Source organism: Leptodactylus fuscus, chromosome 7, assembly GCF_031893055.1.
Source record: "Leptodactylus fuscus isolate aLepFus1 chromosome 7, aLepFus1.hap2, whole genome shotgun sequence".
In the NCBI taxonomy this organism is placed as follows: Eukaryota; Metazoa; Chordata; class Amphibia; order Anura; family Leptodactylidae; genus Leptodactylus; species Leptodactylus fuscus.
The window spans coordinates 76,442,339-76,458,999 of record NC_134271.1 but is presented as its reverse complement, the minus strand read 5'-3'; the positions used below and the strand labels follow the sequence as shown (position 1 = coordinate 76,458,999).

The window sequence follows — 16,661 nt, the reverse complement described above, 5'->3', positions numbered from 1 at the left end:
TAGAAATTAAGTGTTAACGAGCAGTTGGACAGGTGTACCTAATAAAGTGGCCGGTGAGTGTATGTCCCCACATTATAATGTTCCCTTCCAACTGCCCCACAGTATTAAGCCCATCTCCTGGTGCCCCAGTATAAACTGGTGGAAACTAGAGGGGACACGAAACTGGAGCAGCTGGAGGGGGACATTAAACAGTGGGGGTAGTTGGAGAGGGGCAATAAATTGACAGCTGGAGCAGGACATGAAACTGGGGGCAACTAGAGGGGGACATTAAAATCGGGAATCTGGAAGCAGACATTAAACCGAAGGGGTAGCTGGATGGTGACATTAAACTCGGGGCAACTAGAGGCAGACAGGTCCCCCTACAGCTTCCTCCATGGTTTAATGCCCCCTCCAGTTGTCCCCAGTTTAATGTCCCCCCAGTTTAAATGCCCTCTTCATCTACCCCCAGTTTCACGTCCCCCCTCAGTTTCATATCCCCCTTTATTTTCCCCATTTCATGCCCCCCCTCCATCTGCCATCTCTGCCCTAGTATAACATTCCCCTTCCATCTCTGCCCCTAGGTTACTGAGACACACACATATACACTCACCGGCCACTTTATTAGGTACACCTGTCCAACTGCTCGTTAACACTTAATTTCTAATCAGCCAATCACATGGCGGCAACTCAGTGCATTTAGGCATGTAGACATGGTCAAGACAATCTCCTGCAGTTCAAACCGAGCATCAGTATGGGGAAGAAAGGTGATTTGAGTGCCTTTGAACGTGGCATGGTTGTTGGTGCCAGAAGGGCTGGTCTGAGTATTTCAGAAACTGCTGATCTACTGGGATTTTCACGCACAACCATCTCTAGGGTTTACAGAGAATGGTCCAAAAAAGAAAAAACATCCAGTGAGCGGCAGTTTTGTGGGCGGAAATGCGTTGTTGATGCCAGAGGTCAGAGGAGAATGGCCAGACTGGTTGGAGCTGATAGAAAGGCAACAGTGACTCAAATAGCCACCCGTTACAACCAAGGTAGCCAGAAGAGCATCTCTGAACGCACAGTACGTCGAACTTTGAGGCAGATGGGCTACAGCAGCAGAAGACCACACCGGGTGCCACTCCTTTCAGCTAAGAACAGGAAACTGAGGCTACAATTTGCACAAACTCATCGAAATTGGACAATTGAAGATTGGAAAAACGTTGCCTGGTCTGATGAGTCTCGATTTCTGCTGCGACATTCGGATGGTAGGGTCAGAATTTGGCGTCAACAACATGAAAGCATGGATCCATCCTGCCTTGTATCAACGGTTCAGGCTGGTGGTGGTGGTGTCATGGTGTGGGGAATATTTTCTTGGCACTCTTTGGGCCTCTTGGTACCAATTGAGCATCGTTGCAACGCCAAAGCCTACCTGAGTATTGTTGCTGACCATGTCCATCCCTTTATGACCACAATGTACCCAACATCTGATGGCTACTTTCAGCAGGATAATGCGCCATGTCATAAAGCTGGAATCATCTCAGACTGGTTTCTTGAACATGACAATGAGTTCACTGTACTCCAATGGCCTCCACAGTCACCAGATCTCAATCCAATAGAGCATCTTTGGGATGTGGTGGAACGGGAGATTCGCATCATGGATGTGCAGCCGACAAATCTGCGGCAACTGTGTGATGCCATCATGTCAATATGGACCAAAATCTCTGAGGAATGCTTCCAGCACCTTGTTGAATCTATGCCACAAAGAATTGAGGCAGTTCTGAAGGCAAAAGGGGGTCCAACCCGTTACTAGCATGGTGTACCTAATAAAGTGGCCGGTGAGTGTAGACAGACACATATAGACAGACAGACACATATAGACACACACACACATACAGACACAGACAGATAGACACACACAGACACACACACTCTCCACCCTGCATCTCACCTTACATCTCTCAGTACCTTATGACACACTCCACATGTCTCCATCTTCTGCCGGCACTAAGACACGCCCCCTAGTCACGCCTCCCTAGTCAAGCTGTGCGGGGCGGTCTGAATCAGTCAAAGGGCCGGACTTTGCCTAGGTCTGCTCTATGTGGTTTTTTTGGTGTAGAGGGATGATATTGAAGCACACGTTTTGCGCACTGCCCTTTCTTGTGCCAAATGTGTATCATGCCCCCCTTCTGAGCCTGCCCCATTCTGGAAATAAGGAAACTATATAATTGGGCGACTATAATGGGGTCTGCCGAGTAACCGCTGTTTTAGCAGACATGCTCCCTGTTGTTCAGGCTCCCCAACAGACCAGAACGATGGAGACCCCAGCACAAGTGTGAACATAGCCTCTCTCACAGAGGATTGTCTAAATTGAATACATTGTAACAATCCAGCAGCTGTGATAAGTATAAGAAACTGAAACAATTAGTCTATTAGAAATTTGCAGAAATTCCTATTACGGTTGCCTCTGTTAATAGGCGTACTTGCTCTCATGCAGAGGGACTGACTGTCACTCACCATTTTGTTGTTTCAGCCGTGCAGAACGAGAGAGACCGGATCAGTATGAGGAGGAGCAGCAGTTTTGAGGACAATAGCTCTTTATCAATCAACATCCTGACCCAGGCGGAAGCAATGACCCAGCAGGTGGGGGCTCCTTATTTCAGCAAAATATGTAATATTCATGAGGAAGAGTTACGCACTGTATGGTATCTCAGTTCATCACCAGAGGTGAACCTGCCTTTTTCGCCGCCCGAGGTGGACGACAAAAAGCCCCCCCCCCCCCCCCGGGAGGAGGGGGTGGAGTGAAGGGGGCGGGGCAGAGTGGCGTTAGCAGGCAGAGAGTAGGCACGGAGAGGACCTGGAGGGGAGAGGGGGGGAGGGGGCCGCTGGAGCGGCGCTGCATCCACAGGGCCTCCCCAATACACCGCTCGGTGACGCTAAGCCAGTACAGGACAGCTTGTCCTGGACTGGCTTAGGTAAGCAAAAATGCCGCCCTCCCCGGGGCCCTGGCATAGCGCCGCCTGAAGCGGTCGCTTCAGGTTGCCTCATGGGAGGTGCGGCGCTGTTCATCACCTAGCCAAGATTTCTGTTTGCTGTCAGTGAATGTGAATATTCTTGTTGATATCTAGTAGATGAGGCCTGTACAGACCTAATATTTCTCACAGCAGGCTGCTTGTATCGCTCTTAAAAAGTCTTAAAGGGGTTTTCCAGCACCAAATCAAGTATAGGAGGACCAATATTAGAGCACCATACATTCTGTCACTCTTTCTGTCCTTTAAAAGTTGGGAGGTTTGTATCTGTTGTTATTCCTCACCTGCCCTGGTGCCGCACAAGTTAGATCATTCCAACAGGTAGTGCCTGAAATTTTACTCTCCGATCCTGCCTCCTGTCACATCTGGCCTCCACTTTGCCTCCAGGTTATGGAAGAACACTGCAGCGCCCTCTGGAGGAAGAAACAGAGGCGGGATTGGACAGGAACAAAGATCGGTAAGTAAAATATTGGCAACTACCTTTTGGAATAAACCAATAGCCAATTAAAAAATGCACCCCCCTCAGTTTGTGCCAGGAAGTCACCAGTATGACATCTGTGGTGGGTCTGAAACTCAGATCCCGCACCGTTCATCTGTTGCAGCAGCCTCTGGGACTCGGATTGCTTGAATAGGAGTGGCGCTGCAGTTCCTCTGGACCACTGGTATGCAGTGGACAGGGCTGTTGTGTTGCACCTATTACTAGAATAGGATTGGTACTGCATGTGCGCCTTGTCCATTTTGGATAGGTCATCAGTATGAAAACTCAATTGGGCTCCCTTTAACTGTATATATCACAGAGGACTGTCAAAACTGGCTATCATTGTAGCAAACCCTCAGATGTAAGAAGCATTAGGCTAGGATTGTTTTTCTGCCTAGGAGCGTAAACAGCAATGTTCTTATTCACTGACAGCAAACAAATCTTTGTATCAGTGAGGAACTAAAACATGTCTATTAGATAGCTGCAGCTCTTTTTATAATATGAGGATTAGGATTTGTTGATATACAGTTTGTAAAAAAGTGATACTCCAGACTGGAGCTTGTTAAAGTAGATGATCAGGATTACAAAAACATGGCTGCTTTCATCCAAAGACACAGCAACTGTCCCCAAATTGTCTCATACGGTAGCTCTCCTCCAATGAAGTAAATAAGCGGCAATATAAGACACAGCCCATGGACAGGAATCTTCTAATCCAGTCCACTGTAAACGCAGGCTTCTTCTTAGCGAGAGGTGCGGTGTCGCTGATTTTGATTGATGATGGGGAATCAGTTTAATTCTGGTGAATGTCTAAAATGGGAACACGGGAACCATTAACAACTGGATGTTGCTGCAAATGTAACATAGGGAGCTGCAATCTCATATTATTTATATTTTTTCATATTTCATTTTACTTGTTGACAGACAGAGGACCAAATAGAACTAAACATCAAAGAGAATGACGTTTCATTCTTAGTCCAATAGTCCGCACCCATGTTATCCACATGAAGACTCTCTTAATGAAGGGGTTAATGGTGAGCTGCCAGTGATCTGCATAGTGTCAGGACACAGTTCTCAGTGCACAGAACAATCTTCTCTTATCTACTGCCAAATTTATAAGAGGCGAGTGGAAAGTGACTGCAAAGAAAGAGAGTGGCTCAGGGCAAGAATAAAGACACAGTGCAGCACCACCTGGTGGTCATGGTTGATTAGTACAGTGGGCCAGTAGTTCATTGGGTCAATGGGGAATACCATGTATTTTGTGAATTAAATACTGTGGGGAATTTATTAAAATTGTGGTTTCTTATGCCAGTCTTAATAAGGTCCCTGACTGGTACGAGGGGCACCTGAATTATTTAAGAGGCTCCAGCCTCTTAATAAAGTAGGTACATTCCAGAGCACCAGAATTGGAATCTGTGCCAGAAAGGATCGGGGGTAGATTTCACATATAACTTTTGCCAGTTTTCTACGATGAGTTAAAGTAAATTTGTTGGCTGAGGTGTCCCTACTCCGGCCCACCTCGCCCTATGCCCCCACTTCACTCATTTTCACAAAAAGTGGCAAGCAAGGAGCAGAATGAGCGATGTGGCACATCTCTGGCACAAGAAAGGGCTGTACATTAAAGATGCACCACAAATAGACCCTTCCAGAAAACTGGCATATAATAACTTTCCACCACTGTGTATATGACTTTTAAGCTTATCGTCATTTTAAGGGGATCAACATTGGATTTTTTTTTTTTTTTTTTTTTTTTTATTCATTTAACATAAATTACCTTTCCCTCCTGCCAGTTCTCCTGCCTCAGTCCAGCATCTGTGGGGGATATTGCCATGAAAAAAATTGCTACAATCAGTGATGTGTGCGAATCCATGAAGCAGCAGCTCCTTCTATTGGTGGAGTGGGCAAAGTACATCCCAGCTTTCTGTGAGCTTCCCTTGGACGACCAGGTAAACATATCCAATACTCTATGGTGACCAAATGTCCTGTATAATGGACCCCCTTGCCTGAGGGTGGGAGGTCAGGCATCCTATTATTAGGAGTCACATGTCATCTGCCATCAGTGAGTTCAAAACTAACCAAAGCCTTAACCCAAAGATAAGAACCACACAGCTCCAGCTTCATTATGTTTATATTACTTATCATTATTTTGTATCTTTGAGAATTCTATGCCTACTGTACTGTCACCCATCCCCCTTCCTCTGTTGTTCCCCAGGTGGCATTGCTGCGGGCACATGCTGGAGCTCATCTCTTGCTGGGTGTTGCCAAGCGCTCCCTCCCTTACAAAGATTTCCTTCTTCTAGGTAAGAAACAAAGAATCATTTTATGAACTGTCTCCTCCTGCAGCTGCCTTGCTGCTTTAGGGTATGTTCACACAGAGTTTTTTTGCAGGCTAATTTTGAGGGAGAATCCGCCTCAAAAAGTGCCTCCCATTCATTTCAATGGGAGCCAGTAGCAATTTTTTTTTTCCTCTAAAAGATTTTTTTCAGCTATACCAAAAAAAAGCAACTTGACCTATTTTCAGGCAGATTCCACCTTGAAAAACTCATTGAAATCAATGGGAGGTGGTAAAAAACTACATGTTTTTTTTTATCGTGGTTTTTGATGCGTTTTTGAATGCATTTTTTTGTGCAAAAAAAAATAAATTTCCTAATTCCTGAAGGATGTTTTTCAGCCTGCCAAAAACTCAGTGTGACCATACCCTTAGGATTCATCAGCAGCACAGTTATCTAAATTCATGTTCATTTTTGGCCCCTTGTACCTTTCTTCCATTGACTAATCCCAGAGGAATGGGCCTAATGAGCAGCAAGTCTTGAATCTCCTGCCTCAAATCAGAGGCAAATTCTGCCATGTGAACATACCCTTAGACTGCAATGTGTGGTAACTTAAATTTTTCATCCTATAAGCAAGAAAAAAAAAAAATCAGCAGAGTGGGGGGCTGCATCAATTTAAAGAGGACCTTTCATCAAATCGGGCACATGCAGTTTTACATACTGCTGGAAAGCTGACAGTGCGCTGAATTCAGCGCACTGTCGGCTTTCCCGATCCGTGCCCGGTGAAAAGCGCTATCGGTCCCGGTACCGTAGCGCTTTAGTGTCAGAAGGGCGTTTCTGACACTTAGCCAGGAACGTCCTTCTGCCTCGCGGCGCCTATCGTGCTGTACTGTGGAGCAGGGAGGAACTCCCCCCTCCCTCTCCTGATAATACTCGTCTATGGACGAGCTGTGTGAGTAGAGGGAGGGGGCGTTCCTCCCCACTCACACTGTACAGCACGATAGGCGCCGCGAGGCAGAAGGACGTTCCTGGCTAAGTGTCAGAAACGCCCTTCTGACACTAAAGCGCTACGGTCCCGGGACTGATAGCGCTTTACACCGGGCACAGATCGGGAAAGCCGACAGTGTGCTGAATTCAGCGCACTGTCAGCTTTCCAGCAGTATATAGAACTGCATGTGCCTGATCTGATGAAAGGTCCTCTTTAAAGGTAGTTGTATCAATGGGGCCATTATAAGTTTACTGATTCAGGTTTATGTGAAGACAATGGAGAGAGATCAGCCCAACCCTGCCTGAAACACAGAGTCTCCATCACCATAAAACGTAATGTTTTGTACTTACTGCTGCTGAGATTTCCCCTTACCCCTTTTTGTATCACTCTTTTCTAGGTCCCTCACTAATTCCTCATTTACAGTGCAGTGTAAAATGAGATAAGATTTCTTAAGAATGTTGAAATTCAGTGTGTTAACAGCAGCATGATTATTACAGTAATATATTACAAGAAAGAACACATACAAGCTCAGAATAGCAGATAGATAAAGATACTAGGAGTCAGAGCAACTAAAAAGAAAATAAAGACTCAGGATCATTTAGTTCTCTGTGCAGACTGCTCTTCGCTTGACCTGATGGTGATTATACAGCCTGACCACGGTTGGAAGGAAGGACCTGCGATAGCGCTCCCTCTCACACTTGGGGTGAAGCAGTCGGTCACTTACAGTGCTGGCCAGTGCGATCATGGTCTCATACATGGGATGGGAGTTATTCTCCAGCATGGAGCTCACCACGGACAGTATCCTTCTGTTACCCACCACCTGTACTGGGTCTAGGGAGCTCCCCAGGACAGAGCTGGCCCTTCTAACCAGTATGTCAAGTCTTTTCTGTCCCTGGCTGGTATGCTACTTTCCCGGCAAACCACTCCGAAGAATATGGCTGATGCTACCACAGAGTTGTAATGTCACCAGGGTGGGCAAACAACTCCAATATTTCAAAGACACTTCTGTCACTTGACCTCTATGATTAGACACTTGGATCTGATTGGTCCTTCTCTTCCTCCTTGCAGGTAATGACTTCATTATTCCCATGCAGTGTCCTGAGCTGGAAATAGCACGTGTTGCGGTAAGGATCCTGGACGAACTAGTGAAGCCGCTACGGGAAATCCAGATTGATGACAATGAGTACGCCTGTCTTAAGGCCATTATATTTTTTGACCCTGGTGAGTGTCATGTAAGGGGAAGGTAACACCAGTGCAAAAATTGTAAGACATGCAGGTAGCGAATCAGGATTTGGATATGGCTTATGTCACAATATTTTGACCATTTAGCCACATCCTCTTTTTAAAGGTATTTCAGGGGAAAAATGTTGCGACTAGCATTAGATATGTCACATTTTCTGATCACCACTTTGTTTTACCCCAGACTGTAAGGGCCTCAGTGACTCCAGTAAAGTGAAGAACATGCGGTTCCAGGTGCAGGTCAACCTAGAAGATTACATTAATGACCGGCAGTACGACTCCCGAGGCCGCTTCAGCGACATCCTCCTCCTCCTTCCTCCTCTGCAAAGTATTACATGGCAGATGATTGAGCAGGTGCAGTTTGCAAAGTTGTTTGGAATGGCGCGAATCGACAGCCTGCTACAGGAAATGTTGTTGGGAGGTAAAGCAGCACAATATTAGGGTAACGCAATGGAAATGAAAAATTGTGTTCTAGATATGTCTCTATATTCCAAAAGCTGAGTCACATATAGAAAAAGTTCTGCAATTTACTAATACATTGGGGACAATTTCTTAAGAATATTGATTCATATGCTCCACTTAGTAGAAACTGGACATGACTAGGATGTGGCACATTCATTAAGAAACAACCTCTGAATAATATGGTCTCATCCTTCCCGTTTGTTCGCCACAAACTCAAATCTAAACCAGCTATGATCTGGTGCAGATCTACACTATAATTTACATACCACCCATAGACTGGGGAAAAAAAAGACCAGAGTGGCACAAAACAGCACAGTTATGGAGTCGTCACATGTTCCGCTCACTCTGAACATAAACTCGTTCAGAGTGAGCGGTGTAAATAACAGATCCCATTGACTTGAATGGGTGCCGGCATACGTGCATATCACATTGAAAGCAATAGGTAAAAAAAAAAAAGAAAAAAAAAAAAGCCTCCCATTGATTTCAATGGGGAGCGCGCGTATGCCGGCACCCATTAAATTCAATGGGATCTGTTTTTTATGCCGCTCACTCTGAACGAGTTTACATTCAGAAGTGGATTGAGCATAAGGGGGAAATAAAGTACTTCCTATATATTTCCCATTCCATCTGTAGCCATTCTTGGCTTTGGCTCAAAACACCGCAGCGAAATCTGCAACAAAAAAGCTGCATTTCCGCAACGTGGGGTTTAAGACTGAGGCACCACATTGTAGAAGCGCAGCTTTTTTTGTTGCAGATTTTGCTGCGTTTTTTTTTTTTTTTTTGAGCCAAAGCCAAGAATGGCTATAAAAGGAATAGGAATTATATAGGAACTTCTTATACTTCTACCTATTGCTCATTCCACTCCTGACTTTGGCTCAAAAAAACCAACAAAAAACACCGCAGCGAAATCTGCACCAAAAAAGCTGCTTCAACCTTAGCCTTAAACTTGCACCAAAATTTGTAACTTCCCAATTACTTCTTTATTTCTCATCATCTTAAGGTCTCTGCTTACTGTCAGAGAGTAGAAACCTTCTGGTGAACATCCACAGGCTGCTATGGGTGTATCCAAACAGATTTTTATATTTTCACATGTGAACAGCAATGTGTGTATGTGTGAGTCCATGATACAGCATGACCTCCTACTGTACTAATGAAAAAACTTGCCTCTTAGACGCCTTGATCCTCCCATTGCAATCATCCATCCTATCTGAGCAGCAAGAGCAGTGCACCAGAAAGCTGACAGCCCGCCCCCAGTGCACCAACTGCCTCATTTTCATAAAGCTTTAAAGTTTTTTTTTTTTTTCTCCAAAATTACTAATGTGACATACATAACAAAGATATGTTATTTATCACTGTAATATGGTTTGTAACATGGTGGTGGGTGGTAGACTTCCTTTAAAGGTGACATGACACATGAACAATTTACACCAGTACCACATACTGGTCATGTAAGCTCACTACAGGGAGTCTTTTGCTGATGCTGGTTCTGATTGGTGCCACCACAATGCTGTGGGTATAATGTCTGACTCCAATTTTTTGTTGCAGGGTCCGCGTCAGATGGAAGTCATCATTATCTACATGCAGCTCCCTCAAGTCTCAGCCTTGAGCTTCTTCCCGCTCACACAGTCACTCAGGTGCTGCCCTCAGGTGAGCCCTAGATTTCTTCTCTACCCAAAAAAGTGAAGGACATTTGAAGGGTAAAGACCACAAATTTGAAGGCTTTCACCATAAATGACCTGATCAGCAGCTGCTATTTGTAATCTTACAGTATGGGACAGTATGTTGTTGGGAGGCAGGGACTCCCAGCAGCTCAGATAACTATACTGCTAGGAGTCCCTGTCCCAGCATAAGGTGTAGGCTGCTAAATCTGGTCATCACACGGACCGAGTTTCATGGCTGAAACTCAGTTGTGTGAATGCACCCTTGCTCTAATGGATTCTTGTCACAAGGTTAAGTCCTTTTACATTAATCACATCTTACAGCTTCCCTAAGGGTATTATTCACATGACGCCAATACAAAGTGGAACAACCTGACCTGTATTTGTACCATGTAGCCTATAGCAGGAATCTGGGAATCATGGCTTTCTGCAGTTGTGAAATGCTGAGGTTCGGGATATGGTTATGTCCATTCACACACTATGCCCATACACAAGCAACAAAGTCTATCACTGACTCCCATGAGAGGAACATTTGAGGATTTTTCATATCTGAATCAGTGTAAAAAAAAAAAAAAACAGTGTGAACTTATCCTAACAATGATGAAGACACATTGAAGCACAAACGTGTGACACAACTTCAATATTTTCATATGGGGAAAAAAAGTTGCAAGGAACATTGCACATAATTTCACAACTGTTGCTAATAAAAATTACTGTTGCAAAGTTATTCTCTACAGAGAAGTACTGAAGTAAAGTCATAAGTTATGACAATGCATGAAACCTCAGGACTGTGGAGTCAGTAGACCAAGCCACCATCTCCAAATACTCTAGTTATCCACAGCCCAACTCCAACTTTACAGCCATGGTCAGTAAGGGTAAGTTCACACAGGGCTTTTTGGATTGGAACCTGAGGCGGAGGCCGCCTCAGGTTCTGATCCAAAAACCGGGTAGCCGCGACTGAAAGATGGTGCACTGCACTGGCATCCAGCCACGCACTGTGCAATGAATGGGACTAGTCCGGAGGAGAGTGTGTCTTCAGGCCGAATCACGAGGCGACTCAGCCTGAAGAATGAGCACCTCGCTTCTTTTTTTCCGGGAGCCGGAAGAAAGGGCTCCCAGAAAAAAAGACCTGAGCGGTTCCCATTGATTTCAATGGGAGACATCTTTTTGGCCAGGGTTTTGAGGTGAATACAGCCTCAAAACCCTGACCAAAAAAACTCTGTGTGAGCTTACCCTAAAGCACCTCTGTCTAAGTCACAAAAAAAGCTAGTGCTTGGATTCTTATCAAAATAAATATGCAACAAACTATACATCTAATTAATTGGACAATAGTAGTAATTGTATGAGAATTATGATAAATTATAATATATATATATATATATATATATATATATATATATATATATATTTTTTTTTAAGCTGGAGTTGTTAATTTTTTTTTTTCCTAGACTCCAATTCCATCCAAATTTTGCCCCGTGATTAACGCCCTAGAGTAAATCATCCCACATATCAGGGGCTTAAGGCTAAGGCACCATGTTGCAGATTTTGTTGCAGTTTTTTTGAGCCAAAGCCAAGAAAGGCTAGAAAATACATGGGATATATATATAAGTAACACTTGTACTTTCCTGGGTTTGCTTAAAAAAAAAAAAAAAAAAAGCTGCAATTCTGCAATGTGGGGCCTTTTGCCTAAACGAACTTTTCACATGTATTTCTACCTCTATCTGAAAAACTAGAAGATTCTGCTGTCCAAGAAACACAAAGGGGCTTATTCATTATACCTTATACTCCAGTTTTCCGTGGTGACTTTTGTGCCACCTTCCTCTTCCATGAAAAGGAGGAGTTTTGGGTAGGAGACAGAGTCAGCCCGACCACATTTATCATTAGGCTAGCATACATTTCCCCTTCAAGAGCATGTTGTGGAAGGGCTATGAAGATTGGAGTGAGGAATGCCAGTCTCCATAAATCTGGGCTGTACGAACAGGGTTGTATTCATCGCTACTCTATACTGATGGTCCTGAGGTGCCAGAATGATGGTGAGAAGCAATGGAGTAATGACAATTTACACAATACGAATAGTGTTGAGTGATCGGGATCGGAAAAGATCGGATTCCGATCGGCGATAGAGTAAATTTCGCGATCGGGATGGAAAATGATCGGAAATCAGATTTTTTTTTTTACAAGTAAGTTGTGGATTGTATCCAAACAAATAGGTTTCACGCTCACTCGGGACAAATTATTAGAATGAATATGATGACAATCGGTACGTTATTTGGAATATGATCCAAACTATATCCAAACCCTGGAGAAGCGCGGTTACCCTTGAACTTGTTCCATTTATTCAAAGGAAATCAGAGTTTAAAGACGAACCTGAAATCTCAAGATCGGCTCAACCCTAAATACGATACGTTAACATACATTTTATTGATTTATGTCAAGTTCTTTATCTTTTCATATAGGAAAAGTATTCAAAACAGGATATTGGGTTTAATCGGGTCACTTCACTGTATTTTAAGAATCTTCTTTTCTTTAACAGAATCTTCTGACACATCACTCCCTTCTCCGTCCACCAATACAAGCAGTGAAGAGTATAAGCTGAACACTGGGGCTGCCATACCCGTCCTGCACCGTACTGTCATTGCCAAGAAAGAAGTCGTATAGGCTGTAGGTGATAAAAGGATTTGCCTTTTATAAGCATACACCTGAACTTTCTGGTGGTGGATAACATGAGTTGTGGCCAGCTTGATATACTTGATATCACTGCCTTAAATGCAATGAGAGTAGGGGTCTGGTGACCACATCAAAGATATTTTAACCGTGAATAGATGACAATACGCTCGAAAATGGATGCAAGAACATTTACTCACATTCTGTGGATTGTGGAGCCGATGCCGAAAAGATGAATTTTACTACTCACCATCAGTTGGCACGTTCTGATTGAAGAAGCAAACCTAATAAACAGAATATGTCAATAGCTGGAAAAAGTAGATGACACTAAATGATGTAATAAGGTTACTAAATTGTAGAAGATTCCTACAGTCCAGCACAGAAACATGGCTGCTTCTCCCTACAAATCGCAGAAGAGAACTTGTTCAAAGGACAATTCAGAATGAATGAATCTGTGCAGAGGTGTATAATGTAAACTGGGCAAATAGACTTTATACTTGGCAATTAAATACCACACATTCTACAACTCAATGGGGGGGGGGGGCAACAAATAAATAGATGTAAATGTTCTTGCATTAAATGGGTTCTCTCAGTCCCTTCTCTCCACTTTCTGCTCAGTCCCACAACCTACTTGTGCTAGTTGTAAACATCAAGAAACTTTTCTGGCCCTTATCAGGGCTCAGCAACTGAAAGCAATAAACAGAGAGAAGTGAATATAGATGGCCGGAAGCAGGGACTGAGCCACCAGCCAGAACAGAGATGTCATCTGTAACCTGTAAACACTGAAGAGACATATTTAACTGTATCCGACAAATTGGGCAAGTTAGGTAAAGCCATGTGCTGTGTAAAACATGTCAGCTTAAACTACAAGTATGAATATGGTCTTACAGATGGGAATACTTCTTTAAAGTCTCTACATTAACTGTGGTCATTGAATGCTGAATCTCCTCAATCACATACCGGTTCCCCTGTATAACACTCAGAACCAGTGCTACCAACCATACAGCAGTATTAGGTCGCAACTCGCTACTTACTTCTCTTCTCCAGGTACACTCTTGTACAAGTTGCAGAGCTGGTTTTGGCTCAACTTCTCCCACTTCTATGATCCATTTGTATTTTTAACAACCAGATCGATAGAACCAGGGAGAACCTAACTTCTACATTCACTTACCAATCCGTGCTCTAGCTCTTGGTCTCCTCCACTTCTCAATTCAGCCTTCAGTGGGCCCTGTGCACTGCAATGACATAATATGTGGTGCAGGGGGCCTCCTGGGGGCTGCAGGGAAAGCTGAGGTGGCAGTGAGCAGGAATGGGAATGAGTAAGTTAAGAGGGTGAGTTACTGGCCGAAGTAATTGATTGGTTTCAACAAAAGTTATGCTCATCACCACATTATACACAAGGGTACTCTTACAGAGCAAAGTATACAGGGGCGTCACAGAATCATCATAGGGAATCAGACCCAGAGTGGATCATCAAAAACAAGAAGAACTTGGGCCTTTAACTGTAGTTCCAAACTTGGTTCTTTATTTTAAATCGAAACACAATGTGTTTCAGGGTATATAGCCCTTTATCAAGTATCATAGGATGATAATTGAGGTATAGAACAAACCATAACAACACAAAGCTATTTATGCCTAAAAGTCCAATAGGTTCTCCACCAAAAGTTGGGTCCCCCATCAAAAACAGTACAAACATGCATCAACATAACAAATAACTTGCCACAATTACATAGTTTTAGCCACAGCTTATAGGCAAACCTTTTGCCTTCCATAGTTCCTTGGTTATGGGGATAACGTCTATGGATAGACGTTATCCCCATCATCTGGTCTCTCAGCCTCTCACTTAAACCAAATCAATTCTCTCTAGGCTGCGCTGATGAAGTCCAAAGAGACAGAAACAGTGCCGTTCGTAGCTGAGAAATTGATTTGGTTATAACCTCGCATCATGCAGTGAAGACTTCTGGGAAGTCGGGCATGTTGTTCAGGGTGCTTGCTATAGAAGGCGGCATAACAGAGGCACTGTCTCCCTGTTTACATCTTGGGAGACAGATTTGCATATTCTTCCCATAGTTCCTTGGGTAAGGTTACAGCACTGCATCCCCTCCATGGAATAGCCAAGCATAGGACTTTTGTCTATACTACTATGTGTGGACAGAAACGTCTACTCATTTGTAGTGGAGCAATATAGAAGTAATGATGGAAGTATTCAAACCAGGAATTTGGTGTCTGAAATATGCACAAGTGCGAACATTCGGGTCCGTGCACATGCATTGGTGCCTGAAGGGGAGAAGTGGAGCTGTATAATTGTGAGCACACTCTCCAGAGACAAGGCCTTGTGTGTTTGGAGCAAAACAAATAACCCTGTTTGGAACTAGGGGTAAGCACAGACATTTTCCTTTCTTGACTGCCTACTCCTGGCCTGATTTCCTCTGATGATTCCATGGTTCCTTCAGTCAGCTGATGTACATGTTATGGGTGCTGCAGCGAAATATATCAAAAAATAAATTTGGGATAAATTCCAAGAAATTGTTCATAATTGAATGAATTCAAAAGAAAAAAATTAATAAGTGTAGACACCCATGTTTATTTAAGGTGCGTAACCTATAGTGATTCAAATAAACGCCAATTAAAAACTGTCTGAAAGCGCTTAGGGTTGGGAAATATTACGTGTAAACCACCAAATGATACAGGGCTATATATCCGGTTAGTCCTCACATTTCACTATCACTATATATTTCCAAAAGGCATTAAAAAAAAATGTATATAAATACCCCACCACAAACTACCGGAGTCAACCACTGTTGTATGGAGACTCCAATAAAAATGCTCCTAAAGAGGGATTGTATAAAACACCCTACAGTAAGCAAATAACAGATTGCAGGGGTAAATACACTAACCAGTGCTCACATTGCCATGCCATTAAAACAATGTGAAGCCACAAGGAGGCAGGGGAGTATTACCAAGGATAACTATTTGTATAAAGTTGAAGAATCCAGCATCCACATTAATAAAAAATCATAATGCTTTATTGGGTCCAAATTTTAAAACACATAACAGTCCATTAGACCAGAGGTGATCCCCACCCCAACACACCGAGATACAAAGATGACGTCGACTGACGCGTTTCAGCACGTACGTGCCTTAGTCTAACTATTAGTATCGCTGTGTAGGCTATTATTAGGTAGGTAGAACTAAAACTTGCCTAATAATTTCAACAAGGTACTGACGACGAGGTTCAAGGATAACTACACTCCATCCTTTCAACTACCTTGTATATATAGGCTTCTCAAAGAGTATTATTAGTCTACCAACAGCATGCAGCGCTCTATCTTATACTAGGACACTCTCCTTGCTACCAGGCACAACAAGGTCAATTAGTTCTGTTCCTGCATGATGGATAAAAAAAAAAAATTCACCCTACGTGTTTCACCATATATAACGATGGCTCATCAGGGGTTAATGGGAATTGGTTTAAATTTACAAGGATGACTACACCTATCTAACAACAAGTGGCCTCCGTCTAGTGACGCCAAAATAAAAATAAAAAATACTTATACACACCTGTCCTGGGCTCAGCATTCTCTCTGGCGCTCTTCTGACCGGTGACTGAGACCATGCGTCACAGACCAGTGATTGCTTTAAAACCCCATTGAAATTAATGGGTTTTTACACTGACCAACAGCAAGCCATCCCTATGCAGTTTTTCTGGGGATTTAGGTGAAAACACAGAGGGCAGACAACAGCGCAAGTGTGAACGCCGCATTATCTATCCTTATTAACACCAGGACAGCCAATACCTGTGGCCTGAACTGGACCTGTAAGAAAGACAGAAGTTAGTGACACTGTGCAGCTGGGTGTATCCAACCAATGGAGAGGAGATACTAGGCTACTCCTGATGTTCTCTTATGGTCCATGGCA

General features: G+C 43.5%; 1 protein-coding gene across 1 annotated transcript in view; it reads left to right on the top strand.

The window, feature by feature from the left end:
• LOC142213733 (hepatocyte nuclear factor 4-beta-like) overlaps nucleotides 1–13,274 on the top strand; it is a 29,158-nt gene extending 15,884 nt beyond the window's left edge. The window contains exons 4-10 of the mRNA XM_075282190.1: nucleotides 2,492–2,601; nucleotides 5,253–5,408; nucleotides 5,675–5,762; nucleotides 7,789–7,941; nucleotides 8,144–8,380; nucleotides 9,967–10,068; nucleotides 12,613–13,274. Of these exons, the coding sequence (XP_075138291.1) occupies nucleotides 2,492–2,601; nucleotides 5,253–5,408; nucleotides 5,675–5,762; nucleotides 7,789–7,941; nucleotides 8,144–8,380; nucleotides 9,967–10,068; nucleotides 12,613–12,737 (971 nt within the window). The 3' untranslated portion in view covers nucleotides 12,738–13,274. The remainder of the gene's footprint in view (nucleotides 1–2,491; nucleotides 2,602–5,252; nucleotides 5,409–5,674; nucleotides 5,763–7,788; nucleotides 7,942–8,143; nucleotides 8,381–9,966; nucleotides 10,069–12,612) is intronic.
• Nucleotides 13,275–16,661: the final 3,387 nt, after the last annotated feature.